The sequence below is a fragment of the Panthera onca genome, chromosome A2 (assembly GCF_046562875.1).
Source record: "Panthera onca isolate mPanOnc1 chromosome A2, mPanOnc1 haplotype 2, whole genome shotgun sequence".
Lineage (NCBI taxonomy): Eukaryota > Metazoa > Chordata > Mammalia > Carnivora > Felidae > Panthera > Panthera onca.
This window is the reverse complement of record NC_138340.1, coordinates 47,037,328-47,054,088: the sequence shown is the minus strand read 5'-3', so window position 1 is coordinate 47,054,088 and position 16,761 is coordinate 47,037,328. Positions and strand designations below refer to the sequence as shown.

The 16,761-nt window shown below is 39.4% G+C and overlaps 1 protein-coding gene across 1 annotated transcript in view; it reads right to left on the bottom strand.

The window, feature by feature from the left end:
- Nucleotides 1–16,371, bottom strand: part of ARL8B (ARF like GTPase 8B) — a 48,481-nt gene extending 32,110 nt beyond the window's left edge. Inside the window, exon 1 of the mRNA XM_060631626.3 lies at nucleotides 16,054–16,371. Within this exon, the coding sequence (XP_060487609.1) occupies nucleotides 16,054–16,176 (123 nt within the window). The 5' untranslated portion in view covers nucleotides 16,177–16,371. The remainder of the gene's footprint in view (nucleotides 1–16,053) is intronic.
- Between the last annotated feature and the right edge of the window lie 390 nt (nucleotides 16,372–16,761).

Genomic DNA, 16,761 nt, shown 5'->3' with positions numbered 1-16,761 from the left:
TGTCAATTTTGTTCAGCCAAACGCTGGTGTGTGGAAAGGTAGGGGAGTGGGAGTGTACCAACCCCCACCTCCATCAGGAGGTTACTGGTAAATCCACCCATGTTTTCTGGTAACCCAGGAACCGTCTATTCTAACCTAAAAATTTCAGAATACAACAAACACCTACAGCTGCATCCCTCATGTTGTCTTTTCTTATTGTACCCTTGGATTAGTTTGAAGCAGTCTGGAAACCTTCTCCAACACTCACTATATAGAGAATTAAGGACAAGATTACAAGATTAGTCTGTGTTGGAATTTAGCCATGAGGTTTTAGTTCCTGGTGAACCAACCAGAGCATGATGGTTAAAACTGCTGTGCACAGTCCCCAAAGTGAACAAAACCACCTAATCTCATCTTGTATGGGAAGAGGCCATGACCACTGCCACCTGTTAAAGAACAGAACTAGGAAGGCCACAGGGAGCCCTGCAAGCTTTACATCACCTATCACCCTAATTTCTTTGAGACAAGACATCCTGTAGGAATTGAACTGACTCATTCAGAATTCCCAGGTCCAACATCATCCATAACCACTTCTGCTTCCCGTTCAGCTCCATTTCTTTAAAAGAAGTTATACAGGGGTTTTTCTGGGCTATCAAGAAATCTAACTGGGGATGAACATTTTATATCATTTTCTGAGTCTACCTCATTCTACTTCCGAGACAATAAACATCACTGCTCACTGAAACTGTAACATCCATTAGTGGCTATTTAGATCTGCAATTAAACAAATGTCAGAAACATTACTGAGAAGTTATCCAGAAATTGTCCCCTAGTTTAGAATTTAACCCATGACTCCTACTGCTACTCAGAACCTTTAAATGTTAGAATGAAAAAGCCTCTAAATGTAACCAAGGATTACAGCATATCACGCCAGATGACAGCATATGCATGACCTCTTATCAGATCTCTTTTCTAACTGGACGATAAATAAAGCTATTAAAACCCTGCTCCACAGGTATATCATAAAACAGGTAAGCAATACTCTCTTTCTTATCTTTTAAAGAGTAGCCCAGGCATCCTTGACAGCAGTAGTGGAAGCAAAAAATGTTTATAAATACAATTCTGATGTCAGACTCTGGAGGAAGCAAACTTTGGCACCTATCATTAGGATACATTAAAACCTGGAGTTTAATTTCTTAGTCGTTTATCTCCAACTTGTAACATTTTCCTGCTTTGTGGATTTGCATCCTTATCTCCTCCACTAATAACATCACGTGGATTGCTTTGTTTTTACCCCCAAAACAAAGTAAAGCACTTAGAAACACTGCTTATTTTTTAAAATATTAAAGGTACTAAATCTCTAAAAACATTTTTAAACTAGAATACATCAGGTCTTGCAGCTGTTTATTCATGTATCAGTAGAGACATCTCTGCTTCTACATTTATTAGTTTGGCAGTACAGTGGTATGGCTGCAGAAAATGCCATGGCCTGAATACATTTATTTCCCTTTCAATGGCTATTTTTCACCCTCTGGCTCTCTCTGGGTGTCCCTGAAGAAACACTAAACATGCCAAAGCTACTCCATCAGCCTACTCAGTGTTATCAGCATCGCTTCATACTGAAACTCAGCTCTTAAATGATGGGCAGTCATGAAATACTGAGTCATTGTACAGTGCTCAAGTTCCAAATTGCTGTGTCTTCTAAATGCTAACATCATTATTTATTCAGTAGCTGTCTACAACCCCACTTACTACCATCCAGGTAGGGAGCCTGGCAGGGAAATAAAAATGCACAAGGGGTTGGAGTGTCAAGAATGTTTTCCAGTTATATGTGACTCCTGCATCAAGAATACATCACTGTTATTAGCTAGGACACATTCCACTGACTTACACTATTAATAACAATAGTAATAATGTTAACAGCAACATGACACCATTCACTTTACTGGCCTCATTTTACAGAAAAGGAAGCTTGAGAGCAAGGTCACAAAGTCACACACACAGCAGGAAAACTGGGATCTGAACCCAAGTCTGAGTTTCAAAACCTTTATTCTACTTTCTACTTGAGTAAAATGCTTCACACATTTGACAGTTATCTGTTGATAAATAAGCAAAGATTTTTATTTGTACAGAAGCTTGTAGTCCACGTTAGGCTGCTCAAACACAGGAACAACAAAAAAACCCTCAATGGTCAATTGAGAGATTATAAATAGATACTATACTAAGCATACGTAGTAAAATACAAATTTAGTATTCCACCAAGCCGAAACTAGTCACTACTACCAAGTTTACCAACAGGAAGACAAAACAAATAGACCAGTAAATTTTTCAGTTAAGTTGCCCCAAGCACCCTAGCACATTTGTAATGGATTATGGCAAAGGACAGTTTGATTTTAATTTCTCACAATGACAGAACCTTCATCAAGAATCAGAAATTGGTCCCTGGTGGCCAGCAGACCTCCATCCTGGAACTCAAAATCCTTTCATCCTCCTCCAAAACTGAATCCCTATTCAGTGCTTACTTGAGGGTGAGGGAGGATCCATTTCATCTGCCATCTAACTGGAGCATATGCTCCTGCCCTTCCCCCCCAAATATCACATCAACCACAGTGATAATTATCAACTATGGAGCATTTATGCCAGGTACTATGCTGATTTATCTTACCTCACACCATGAGCCCATGGGACATCTACTCTCATTCCCAAATCACCAATGAAGAAACTGAAACTTTGAGGGGGGCAGAGAGCTCTAACAGATATAGAATTCAAATGTAGGCTTGTCTGACTCAACATACTTAAACAATACCCTACAGTGCTTGACTCTAGTAAGTCAGTAATTATGGAGCACCTCCTGAGTCAAGCACAGAGATACGTTTAGGGGATATAAATAAGGAAGTCTGCAGTCTGTAAGTAGAAACAGATAAAAAGATATAAAATTGGCACAAATAAACACAATTTTTAACAAAGCGCTATGAAAAGAGAGCAAGGGCAATTAACTTTGCCTGGGAAAAGAGTTAAGGCAAGGCTCCACAGATATGGGACCTAAACCATGTGTGAGACAGTGCTGTCTAAGGGAAAAGGAGGACCAGGAGATAATGTATTGCAGACAAAGGAAAATGGCTTGGTATCTTGAGTGTCTCATTCTCCATCATTAACACGGTCTAACATGTATTTCAAAGCCTGCTTCCTCTTTCTGCTCACAACCATCTTGCTAATTTTCACTGGCAAATTTAAGGCCCAGTCCAAAGTCTGCCATGTGTGCGTATGCACACACAGACACACACACACACACACTCACTCAAACCACTAAAATTTACGAGTGTTCCTAGGAAGTATAATACAGAAAAGTATTACAACAACCAGTAAAATAGACTTAAAGTATTTGGCAATGAATTGCCAAAGAAAGCTAAAAATGCCTAAGGAACACCACAAGAGGTGATATCAAATTTCTCAAGTAGTCTGAGTCACAGGACTTGGAAAAGTTGTACTATATCAAGTGGCAAACCAAGGTCCTAAAGGATTTGTCTGTAAACAGGATTCATCATAGCTCACCTTTTTTATGGAACAGAACATCCAGGCTGAGTTAGATTTGCATTCCAGATCTATCTCAAAACTGTGTCACTTGAGCTCTTTTTACCTTTTATAAGCCAGTGAGTATCTATTTAACAAGGAGACCAAAAGAATCATACAATGCTTCGTATGTGAATGCACTTCATAAAACAATCAACTGTTTCACTAAATAAATAAATAAAAAGGTTTTCACTGAATACCCCTTCTGCATTGTAGAAAAGGACAGTTAAGAAACAGTAGGATGTCTAGGAATATTCTTTGCATTAACTACCCTTAAGAATGACATGGCAGAGATGGTACAGCCAGTTCCTTTTTGTTATATGATAATGTCCACATGTTCTAAGATGAACAGGTGTCTTTGAGCACTGTTAAGTCCACAAAAGACTGTACTAAATAAATCTCTTAGCAGATATCAGACAGCCTAACTGGGATAGGAGGACTGAGGATCACAGTGCGTCTTTTCAGTCACACAGTAAAATAATCAGTAATGTGACCCAAGAAGAAAGAAAAATGATATCCTGAGTCTAAGACTACTACATGTTGACCCAGCACCTAAAAAATATCACAACTGAAATCCCAAGACATCAGATATCCTTTATGTTTAAAGCACAAGATATTATACATACCAGCTTTTCTCTTCAGTGGAAAGACAGCATACAAAATTAAATCAGACACTTTCCAGGGATAGAACATTCCTCTTTAAATTAAATCAGGAAGACTTCCAAGCCTACAAGAGCCTCAGCCACTCTGAATATACAACCTTCATTCAGCTGCCTCAAGGGCCTATGGATTAGGACGTCTTCTGGGCAGCCTGCAAACTGGGCACAGACTAATGTACATAGCCCCATAAACAAATCAAGATAGCTCAACTGAAATTCTGGAAGAGTGGAGAACATTTGTTTACTCCTTGCTTATAAAACATTTGCAAAATAAGTTATCAGCAGAATAGGATAATTGACACAAATCAGAAGGAAGAAAATATTCTACAACGTTCTTTAGAAGAGAAACCAGGATTGAATTCTCAACTACTTCTTAAGTCCCTTACTACTAAGATAAAGATATGAAATGATGACATTTTAATTCTCAGTTTTAGTCCCACTATATCTAAAAATAATAGCATGAAATGCCCTTCCCAAATACAAATCCCCTTTATATCATTGATCATATAATACATTTTATACTCAATTCATCCCTATCTCTTCTAAACTAATTCTCATTCTCTACCCCATTTCCACTACTTGATCCCACAGCCATATTCCCCAACATTCACTCAACTCCTTACAAATCCCCCTTTGCCCTGCATATCTGATTCGACCACTAAACTGTACCTATTCTACTTCCCTAATAAAGCTCATCTTTTCCTTTCTCCTTAACTCCCCCCCCCACACCACCCCATTACCTCTCAATCAGACCTTTGTAATGATCTTGTGACCAACTTCCTTTTCACTGGTCTACTAAATTAATCCGTTGGAAAATAGTCTTACTTCATTCCCCCAAACAAAAATCTTCAATGGCTCCCCAGGCATACAGATCTACTTTTCCAGTCTCTTGTTTTCTCCTTCATGCAAGTCACACTTAATTCAACAAAATGTCTTGCCTTCAGTCGTGTCTTTGCTACTTCCACAGTTCCTTCTTGAACATCTTTTCTTCCCTCCATAATACTGGAAGCTGCACAAGTAAAGGAATGTCTGTTTTGTTCCTCGTTATATCTATGCTACCTACAACACTGCTTCTTCAAATACTCATTGATAAATGAAAACCACTCTACTCTCAAAGCTCCCCTCAGTGGCCATTCCCACCATGGTCCCACTAAACTGACTTTCTAAAACACCCCCGAAGTCTTAGTGAGGTCAGGGTAAAGAGATTCCCAAAGCATTTTGTGCCAGTCTTAAGGCACTTAACATTTCTGTTCTATACATGGCTACTATGAGGCACATACTCCAGCAAAACAACCTTATCTGATACACTTATGAATCATCTATCATAATGCCTTGCACACAATTTAAGAATACATAAAATGGTTTGTTTTATATACATTCACTCAATATTTAGAAAACCTATTATATGCAGGGCATAGTGCTTTGTACTTAATACAGTACTGAAAAAAGGACAAAGCTCTATCCCTATGTAATTTACATCCATAAAAGAACATACATTCATAAAAGAGACAAAGACAATAAACAAGATAATTTTTTTAATTTTTTTTTTTTAACGTTTATTCATTTTTGAGACAGAGAGAGACAGAGCATGAATGGGGGAAGGTCAGAGAGAGAGGGAGACACAGAATCTGAAACAGGCTCCAGGCTCTGAGCTGTCAGCACAGAGCCCGACGCAGGGCTCGAACTCACAGACCGCGAGATCATGACCTAAGCCGAAGTCGCACGCCCAACCGACTGAGCCACCCAGGCACCCCCAAGATAACTTCTTAAGGTGGTAAGTGTGATGAAAATTATGATGGAGGTGATATGATCAATCCTAACTTGGGAAATTACATGCTACAGACAGGGTGAGAGGAGCATGGAAAGGTTAAAACTGGTCAAACTGGCCCATCTTCAGGCACTCCAAAGAAAATTGCAAAAACAAAGTCTTAGGCACAAATATTTCATCACTGAACAGTGGAAAATAATGCCTGCAACCAAACTATAAATATATAGATAAATTAAAGCCTCTAGCATCCATTTCATTCAATATTTTTTAGAAATGGATAGATGCTGGTGCCCTGGATTGAGGCAGAAGGGGATCAAAAGTTCCATCTTGCTGATTAAACTTGAGTTGCCTATTAGCCATCAAAGTAGATAAATCAAATAGACTACATGAGATGACTAAGTATGTACAATATGATCCTGTCACTGCTATCAAGAAAGCATATACTGGGCACTGTGCTAAATGAAAGAAGTCAGAAAGAGAAAGACACTTCTATGTGGAATCTTTAAAAAAAAAAAGGGGGGGGGTACTCACAGAGAACAAATGGTGGTTGCCAGAGGCAGGGAGTAGGGGGATAATGAGAGGAAACAGGTGACAGGTGAAGGGGCCAAAAGGTACAATCTTCCAGTTATAAAATAAATAAGATGTAATGTACAGGACAGTAACTGTAGTTAATAATACTACACTACATATCTGAAAGTTGCTAAAAAGTCTTAGAAATTCTCATCACAAGACAAAAAAAAAAAATTTTAACTATGCATGGTGATGGATGTTAACTAGACTTACTATGATGACCATTTTGCAATATATACAAATATGCAATCATTACATTATACACCTGAATGTAATATGTTATATGTTAATTATATCATGATAACAAAAAGTATATTATTTGTGTATATATGTGTGTGTGTGTGTGTGTGTATGTATATATATATACATATATATATATGTATATATATATAAAGGGATAGGGAGAAAATTGGAAGGATATACAGTTTAATAATGATTAGATCCTAACGGTATTAAAGATAAATTTTTTATTTGTGTATCTATACTCTCTTTTTATAGTTTTTTAAACATTTATTTGAGAGAAAGAGTGCACATGTGCACAAGCAGGGGAGGGGCAGAGAGAGAAGAGAGAATCCTAAGCAGGTTCCAAAGCCCAACACAGGGCTCAAACCCACAAACCACGAGATCATGATCTGAGCTAAGTCAGGTGCTCAACCAACTAAGCCATCCAGGTGCACCATATCTACCCTCTTTTTTTTAAACAATATGGATTATGTGTATTCTTTTTAAGAAAGAAATGTTTTAAGTTTTTTAATTCAGCCACTGAAGAAAATAATACAATTAAATAAAAAAACTAAAACCTGGGAGTGAAACAGCTAGATTTTGGAGGAGGAAAAAAGTGGGTTTCTTCCATTTCCTGGTTTTTCCTCTGATAAGAACTATTTAAAAATAATGAAGTCAATATATTGCATTCAAACATTCTCTAGACAAAATGAGCTGTCAGGAAAAACTGGGTCTAGTGATCAGTGTCTAAACGGGACCTTAAGTCACCTTCAGAGAGGAAACTCTGCCAAAAGCTCTTTCTGATACAGGCTGCATGCACCCTCAAGGGCCCACTTCTCATCTAGGAGAGGATGGCCTACCACACAGTCTACTGCCTGGTGGGGCTTGAAAATTTATGGCTGTCAACAGTGATTAAACCCACTCTAATCATAAATCTTCGTTCAAAAGTCAAAGCAAACACATGTAAATGGATGCCAATAGTATGGTCTTAACCAAATGTACAATGACAATCCAAGCATACACTTGTACACAGCACCTCAATTCTAGAGGGCAGGTAGTACTGCCAAGGGCCACTCTTTTCTTCCTGTTGGGATCAGCCTACTTCTCCACCTTGTACCATAAAGCTGCATTCTTAACTCTCATTCTTAACACTATGCTACAGTTTGCAAACTTAACTATGAAAATGGGAATATGGGTTCATAAAGACATTTTTCTTAATTTTTTATTGTGAGTAAGTCTATTTGAAAATATATTTGAGCATCTAATAAGTGCCAGGCACTGTTTCAGGGAATTGGAATATATCAGTGAACAAAAGCAACAGAAATCCCTGACCTCAAGGAGAGCACAACACAATAACCTAGTGGCTAACATTTATGAAGCACTTTCATAGTATATGCTTTGTTTTGAACACTGTTCAAAATGTTTTATAAATATTAACTTATAACGACTCTATGAGGGAGAACTACTATTATTCCCATTTTACATTTAAGGAAACAGACATTGAGGAGTTAAATAACTTGCCAAAAATAACACAAGTCAAAGAATAAGGATTCGAACCTCAACAGTCAGGCTCTCAATTATTAACTTCTATGCCATTCTAACTCCTGCAGCCACTTAAACATATTCCAAATAAACTCATTCATACCACACTCAGATGCCAACAAATGTAGGCTCAAATATATTCTTCAGTAATACTACTTTGGTAGATCTAAAGTAATTGTTATCAAGTAAACTGGTTAAAAAGACACTTTTAGGATTATTTTGCCAATCATAATCCAAGTTTGTTTTTTTTTTTTTAATAACAAATGATTACTTTTCCAACCTAGTTTAGAAGGAAAGGCTTCAATTTTCAAGCAGAAATGTCACTACTCTGATACCTGAAACCTAAAACTATTTTGCCAGAATTACATTTTTTTAAAAATACAGCATTCTTAGAGATGATTTTAAAATGAACCCTAAAGCATATAATTAAATTAAATTAAATTAACCCTAAAGTTTAGATTTAATACAAAAAAAATTCCTTTTGGGATATGAAGAACGTTATTCTAGCGAATAAAACTAGACAAACTATGAAATCGGATCCAAATACAAGATCCAATGTCTAATTTAAGAAACAGTGTAACCTTTAAAAAAATAGCACAATAGAATATAAGCTTTGTGGTTTTGACTTTGAAGAAAGAAATTAACTCACAATATTTCATTAGAGACTCCAATTTTGGTTTGCTACATCTTAGAAAAACTAAATGTCTGAGTGAAATAAGTCAGTCAGAGAAGGACAGATATCCTATCCTATGTTTTCAGTCATAGGTGAATCTTGAGAAACTTAACAAGTCCGTGGGGGAAGGGACAGGGGGAAAAACAGTTACAAACAGAGAGGGAGGGAGGCAGGCAACCCACAAGAGACTCTTAAATACAGAGAACAAACTGAGGGTTGATGGGGGGGGGGGGGGGGGGTTGGGGGAGAGGGGAAAAGGGGTGATGGGCACCGAGGTGGGCACTTGTTGGGATGAGCACTGGGTGTTGTATGTAAGCCAATTTGACAATAAATTATATTTTAAAAAAAAGAAAAACTAAATGACTTAAATTGTCATTTAATTTTGCCCTATTGAGCAAGTAAGTTAGTATTTTTCTATGGTTTTTTTCATATATGAGGACAAAGGACATGAATCAACTTTTATAATCATAAATGATACCCAAGTTATTCATTCAAAACAAGTCATATACTAGGGGCACCTGGGGAGTTCAGTCAGTTAAGTCTCAGGCTCATGATTTCAGCTCAGGGCATGATCTCATGGCTTGTGAGATCCAGCCGCACATCAGGCTCTGCTGGGATCTGTGCTGATAGTGCAACGCCTGCCTAGGATTCTCTCCCCCTCTCTCCACCCCTCCCCTGCTCCAAGGTGTTCTCTCTCTCTCTCCTCTCTTGCTCTCTCTCTTTCTCAAAATAAATAACCATTACACACACACACACACACACACACACACACACACACACACACACACATCATATGCTATAGCCCTCAAAAAGTGGTCTCCTTAGCAAACGCTCTTAGATTCTGATTTAGAAAAGAATATTTAGCATACAGACACCCCCCCCCACCCCCCGCCCACCAAGAAGAGGCAGCATCACACCATAATAGGCCAAGATTAGGTAAGGACTGCGTGGAAATATGCCAGATTCCTGGAATACAAACTCCTAATGCAATCCACCAGTAAGTTGAAAACAAATTAGATGCAGATAGCTAAAGGGGATGAGCTGTATTTATAAGACTTGCCTGCAAAGTTCAATAAAAAAGAAAATTGAAAAAGGAATTATGTTCTCTATAGTCTCAGTCTTAGCAGTTGCTGAAACATAAACAGATACTTCTTTAAACATTAAACACAGAAACAGAGCAATTACCTAATAAAATAGTTTAAAAATACTGCTGGTTTACTTATCAACAAAACTAAATATGTTTTTCCCTAAAAATAACAAAGAACAAGTGCTCAGCTTAATTCCAACTTTATACATGAAATCTATTCATAAGACATTGTCAGTAGCGCATACTTTCTGGACAGCAATTTGGCCATTTGGCATGAAATACGTTTCTATCTTCTGACCCCATGATGTAACTCTGGAACCCATCCTTAGGAAATGCAGATCAAATTGATATCCAATAGCAAAACCCTGGAAACTACCCAAATGTCCAATAATAAGGAAATAATCAAATATATTATGGTATAGCCACATGAATGCCATAACATAAATTATAAAGGCACTAAAATGGTTTTACACACAGAAATAGGCATACACCATAATTTTAAAAAAACAAACTAGGTATCATCTCAAAACTTTTTAAAAAAAAGTTTAAAGTTTTTTTTTAAGTTGAAAGGCATTTCAATGCATACATTTAAAAAGGATAAAAAGGGAATACTTTTCTTTTAACTTTATTTATCTTGAGAGAGAGAGCAGGGGAGGGACAGAGAGAGAGGGAGAGAGAGAGAATCTTAGGCAGGCTCCACACTGTCAGCCCAAAGCCGGGGGCTTTGGGAATATTTTGAAACTCTGACAGTTAGTTAACCTTGGATAATGAAGATAACAAGTGGTTTCTTCTACTTTATACTCCTTTTTCAAATTTCTACTCATGACCCTGTATTATATTGAAAATCAGAAAAAAATTCTTAAAACAACATTTAAGTAACTAGTTTTTATAGTTGTGATGCATTTTGTATCCATGTTCACTTACCACCCACTTTTATCTTTGAGAAAGTTAAAAAGGACTTCAAATTGTGAGATATATTCTAAGTCAGCAAATTAAAAATTCTTTGTTTTGGAATGTTTATTTATTTTGAGAGAGAGAAAGAGCGTGTACACAAGCTGAGGGAGGGGCAGAGAGAGAGTGAGAGGGAGAGAATCTCAAGCAGGCTCCTCACTGTCAGCATAGAGCCCGATTTGGGGCTGGATCTCACAAACCATGAGATCATAACCGGAGCCATGATCAAGAGTTGGACACTTAACCAATGTGCCACCCAGGCACCCCTGTCAATAATTTAAAATGCATTATTGCACCACCTTCTTCATGAGAACATGTGGCTTTTGAGATTCTAGGTCTGCATGGCAGAAATAATGGCAACAGGGGTGAAAGATAAAGAGCCTAGAAGAGAAGCTCCTTGGCAGGATGCCTCGGGTTCCACAATTCCTAATGTGAATTGGAAGACTACCTCGTTGGAAGGCTAATTTCTACAGTAAAATTTCAAATTTACTAACCTTTAGACTTCAGCTACATTGTATTTTCTTTAAAAACCGTTTTTGCCATTCTTGCCCTAAAGTAAGTAAATAATAAACACTAATCAAACCCAGAATTATTTCTGGTTTTTTAATGTTTATTTTGATAGAGAGCCCGCATGTGGGGAGAGGGGTCGAAGAGAAAATCCCAAGCAGGCTCCCAGCTGTCAGCACAGAACCATGAGATGATAACCCAAGCCAAATCAAGAGTTGGATGCTTAACCAACTGAGCCCCTATTTCTGCTTTTTAAAGAAAACAGACATAGCTCAATAACCCAACAATGCCTGTTAGCCAGTTATTTAAATGTCCAAACAATATTCCACTATTCCTACTTTACACAGATGCTCATTACTTCCTCTAATTCATATCCTCAAATATAAATACACACACATATATACAAATAGTCCTCAAATGTCAATCAACATGCTTAAGATACTTGGATTTAAAATGTTATCCAGATTTGGGGCACCTGGGTGGGTAGGTGTCTGAGTGTCCAACCATGACCATCAGGTCCCGATCTTGCGGCTCGTGAGTTTGAGCCCTGGCATCGGGCTTGCTGCTGTCAGCATGGAGCCCACTTTGGATCCTCGGTCCCCTCTCTCTCTCTGTCCTCCCCTGCTCGTGCTCTCTCTCAAAAACAAATAAAATAAACCTTTAAAAAAAAATAATAAAATAAAGTGTTATCCACATTCATAAGAAGAGTGTATTTATGTACAAATACATGAAAAAAGATATTTAAAGGATTAAGATTTCCCAATCCACAGCTCTAGGATTCTAATCTCAGCTAGATCCTACAGAGGCAGATAAGAAAAGTAGAAAGTACACTGGCCCTACATTCTAATTTTATCTCTGCTAATTAGCTTTGTTGCCTTAGGAATTTCACTTATTTTTCTGGATCTTCTAGCTACATCTATAAAATGAGAATAAAATTAGACCACTTAATTAAAGTTTCTAGAAACTCTAAAAAAAATTATTCTACGTTCAAATTTCTACAATCTTTCAAAATATCTCCTTTTCCTAATTCTTGGCAGTTAATAAACTTTTCCTTGAATAACCTGGGGAGCACTAATACTTCATAAAAATGTAGACAAATTTTTATACTACTCATTTCAAAACTACACAGTGTCTATAAAATTTAGCCTATAACACCTTGGTAAATCCTACTAAACATTTCTTAGTAATTATCTTATAACCCGTGTTAGAGTCTCTGTTAAAAATAAAGATTACTCAACATACATTACACATATAGGACACATGATTTATTATGCAATAACTGTCAGAATACTTAGCAATGGGCAATATTTCATTCCCTAACACTAATGAGAAAATTAAATATTAGAGGGGTTTCTTTTTTTAATGTCCAAAACAAAGAATACAGTATGTACGTTAAGGGTCTCTATATAAAAATACCAGATAAAATGGAGTATCACTGAAGTTTTAAAACCACAAGAATACAAATTTTAAGACTGAACCTCTCTGTAAATAAACTGCCTAATTTCAGAATGCACCAAACCCTACACAAACCTCTCTAGTAAGTTAAATGACATTTATGAAATTTTTCATAACTTTTAAGGCAGAAGATAGAGCCACATTTTATGTTTACAAAAAGTTGATTTTTACCTGAAGAAAACTGCCTTCACCTAAAGCTTTTCATGTCTAAGTTATTTGTTGAATGTGAGTAAATAAATGGCCAACTTTCTAAAGTGACACACTCAACCCATCTGTACTTGTGAGTCTATAAATCAGACATTTTATGCAAAATACAAAGAACAGTGCAGTTAATTTTTTTAAAGACAAGGCTAAATTCACTATTCTGGAAACTTTGTTTTTATCTAAAAGTCTGCAACATCACCTTTAATTATTAACCTTTTCCTCACCCTCAATATAGTCTATGATAATCACAGGTTAGGTTAGAGTCTGAGTTTTTTGTTTTTTTTTTAAGTGTGAAATTAATATATTAAGGTCTCTTTTTGTCAGCATCTTAAGGGTTACAACCACTTACAGTCCAGAATTTTTTCTAAACCAAACCTACCCATATAATTATAATTTAAAAAGAATAGGCTAGGGGCACCTGGGTCAGTCAGTGAAGAGTCCTACTTCAGCTCTGGTCATTATCTCACAGTGGTGTGTGAGTTTGAGCTCAGAGCCTGGAGCCTGGTTCGGATTCTCTCTGCCCCTCTCCCGCTTTTACTCTAGTGCTCTCTCAAAAATAAACAAACGTTAAGAAAAAAGAAAAGTCTAATGTAAAAAAAAAAGAAAAAAATAGTGGCACCACTGGTTCACTTTAAGTTCAACAGCACTGCAGAAGCTCAGTTGTTAAAATAATCTAATACAATGTAAAAAAACAAAACAAAACAAAAACGGGGGGTCGGCGGGAGTACATGATGTGATCATTTGCCACAATCCATAAATCCGCTACTGGAGCCCAGGTTTGGATAAATTAGATTCAAAGAAGGAAATGACCACAGCTAATTCCCTTCTGAATGTTTTTCAAAACACTGTTTCTGCATTAAAGGAGTGTATCCGCTACAAATAACAACAGCTACCACCTACCTAGCCCCTTCTTTGGGCAGTCATAGTGCTGGTCACATCTGTCATTTCATTTACTCCCCAGAACAACTCTTTAAGAAGCACATTATTGTCTCTACTTCAAAGATGAGAAAGCAAGGACTCAAAGAGGATACAAGGCTGCTAAGTGGCAGAGCCAGACTGCAAAGCTGGGGTTCCTTCTCTTCAAAGTTCTTGCTCATTATATTAAGCTACACTGTCTACAATAAAAATAAATAAATAAATAAGCATGATGTTCATGCCTATGTCTTTAGAAGTTCTTCAGAGATTTACTAAACCTTTTCAGACTTCCAACGCATAACTCCTTCTCTGCAACAAATACAACTAAACGTAGTGATAGACCTACACCTACACTGTATATTAATTCAGTTTTGTCAAAAGGATAGGGTTTACAAGGAAACTTTCTTATCTCAAGGGATACCAGAAAATGTATAGCAAACTGAGGTCTTATCTTTTCCCCATCATACAAAAGCTCTACTTTGGATACTGAATCCAAAGTTGTTTTTTTTTTTACTGTGTCATCACATACACATTCCACTCCACTATACCTGTTGAAAAGATAGTCATCTCAAGCCAAAAAATAAATAAATAAAAAATTTTTAAAAACTTATCACAAAAGGAGCCAAACAAGTGGGTAAATTTTCTTTATACTTATACGCAACATTCTTCAAAGGAAGTTTGGATCTCTGATAATCTTTTTCAAGTGTTACTCCTGCTACTCTATTACTGGAGGACTAAGAGTCACACGTTACCTGTTTTCTCCCACAAGACAGCTGTGTTTCAATCGTTCCTGTAACCAAACCAGTTGGGCAACTAGTCTATTAAATAAGGATTTCAACCACCATCTAGAAGACAGAAGGACGGCTGCCAACTCTCTTTAGAATAGTTCTAAAGCTCATCCCTGACAAGTACAAGCACCTATCAACTAAGAGTGAGTCACATCGACTCCTGGCTTCTAAAGATTGAGGAGAATCTCTCTTATCCCTTCCCCAACTAACCACCCAGGCAAAATTTAATAATCATCCTTCCACACAATCACTGCTGAATCAACACCACACTAGGTTCCCAGGGCAATTTCCATCCCAGACACCCCATTTCCTGGATCTGGAAAAAGCTATGCTCCTGCCCAGTCACTTCCCTGCCCTCCCCTTCAAGCAAGAAACACTCTCACAAAAGACCAACTCCCCCTTTCCCAAGAAAGTTAAGTGACTACAGATCCATCTCTTCCGACCACTGGGAAAGCAGAGCCCCCGAACTGCTTGGCTAAGTAAAGGCTGCGGACTACTGTGGACCAGACTGGCTGGAAGTGTTTCTCCCCAGTCTCTCTCGCAACGAGCCCGGCAGCAATGAACTCGATCTCGCCCCCTCCAAGGGGACCGACTGAAAACCAGTAACTGAATCACAAGGAACCAGCTGCCCACAAAATCCGAGAAGGGGCCCACAATGCTCCCCTGCTTTCCTCGCGATGGGCTCTCCGTCCCGAGCGGATACTGGAGGGACGCTCTCGAGTCTTATGCGTTCTCACGGGACTGACAGCTCGCCAAATCCCCCCCTCCTGGGAAGGGACAGGCCGGAGTTAAGCCTTCAGGTGCCCACCCCCCAACACACACACCCAGAGCAAGCCCCAAGGAAATCCCAATCCTGGAAAATGTGACAAGGCCGATTTTACCCTTTCCAAGCCGCGGCCGCGTCGAGGACCCAGCCCTTTGTCGAACACGACTAAATGGAATTAACCCTTCGGCGGCCGAGCTCAGCGCTACGCCTCAGGCGCCAACACGCGCGAACTCCAAACCCCGGCCCCGGCCGAGGCGACAGGAACGCCTTGTTGCCTCCAGCCCTCGTCCCACTCGCCCCATCGCGCTGAAGGGAGCCCCGGCCACGGGCTTCGGGCCAGCACCGGGCCGGACTCGCGGGCTGCGGCGCCCGGGGCGGGCGAGCCGGCGGCACTCACCGCGATGACATTGACGAAGGTGGTCTTGCCCGAGTACTGCAGCCCCACCAGCGTCAGCTCCATCTCCTCCTTCCAGAAGAGCGAGCGGAACCAGTCCAGCAGGCGGGAGATGAGCGCCAGCATGATGGCGGCCGGGAGGGAGAACGGACGCGCGGGCGCGGACAGCAACAGCGACGGCCTGCACACGAGCGGGCCTCAGCCCGGACCCCTCAACGGCTCCTCGGGGCCGCGGCGAACCACTGGCGGACACGGGCGGGCGGCGGCGGCCGAAGCCAGGAAGCCGAGCGGGTCATATGACTCGCCCTACCCTCCGCGCCCCCCCCACGCTCGTCCCCGCGCCACCGTCGGCGCCCACGGCAAGAGCGGCGTGGCCGGTCCGGCCACACGCGTCCGCTGCCTGCAGCGCCACCGGCTGGAGCCTCCCTGCAGCGCGGCTGACCCCGCTCCCTTTCGACCACACCTCCCTCGCCCAGTTATGTTGGTTGGTTCACACTCATCATTCATTCTACATTCGTTCTATGCAGAAAGTATTCAAGACTCTGTGGGCTTCAGCACGGGATAAAAATCCCTTCTGACATTTTTGGTAGCAAAAGTTGGGAAGCCACAAGTGTACATCAGGAGGGACCTCATTAAAGAAACTGTAGTGTGGCCCTAAAAGGGAATACTATGCAGCTATCAAAATGAATGAGGAAATTCTCTATAAACAGA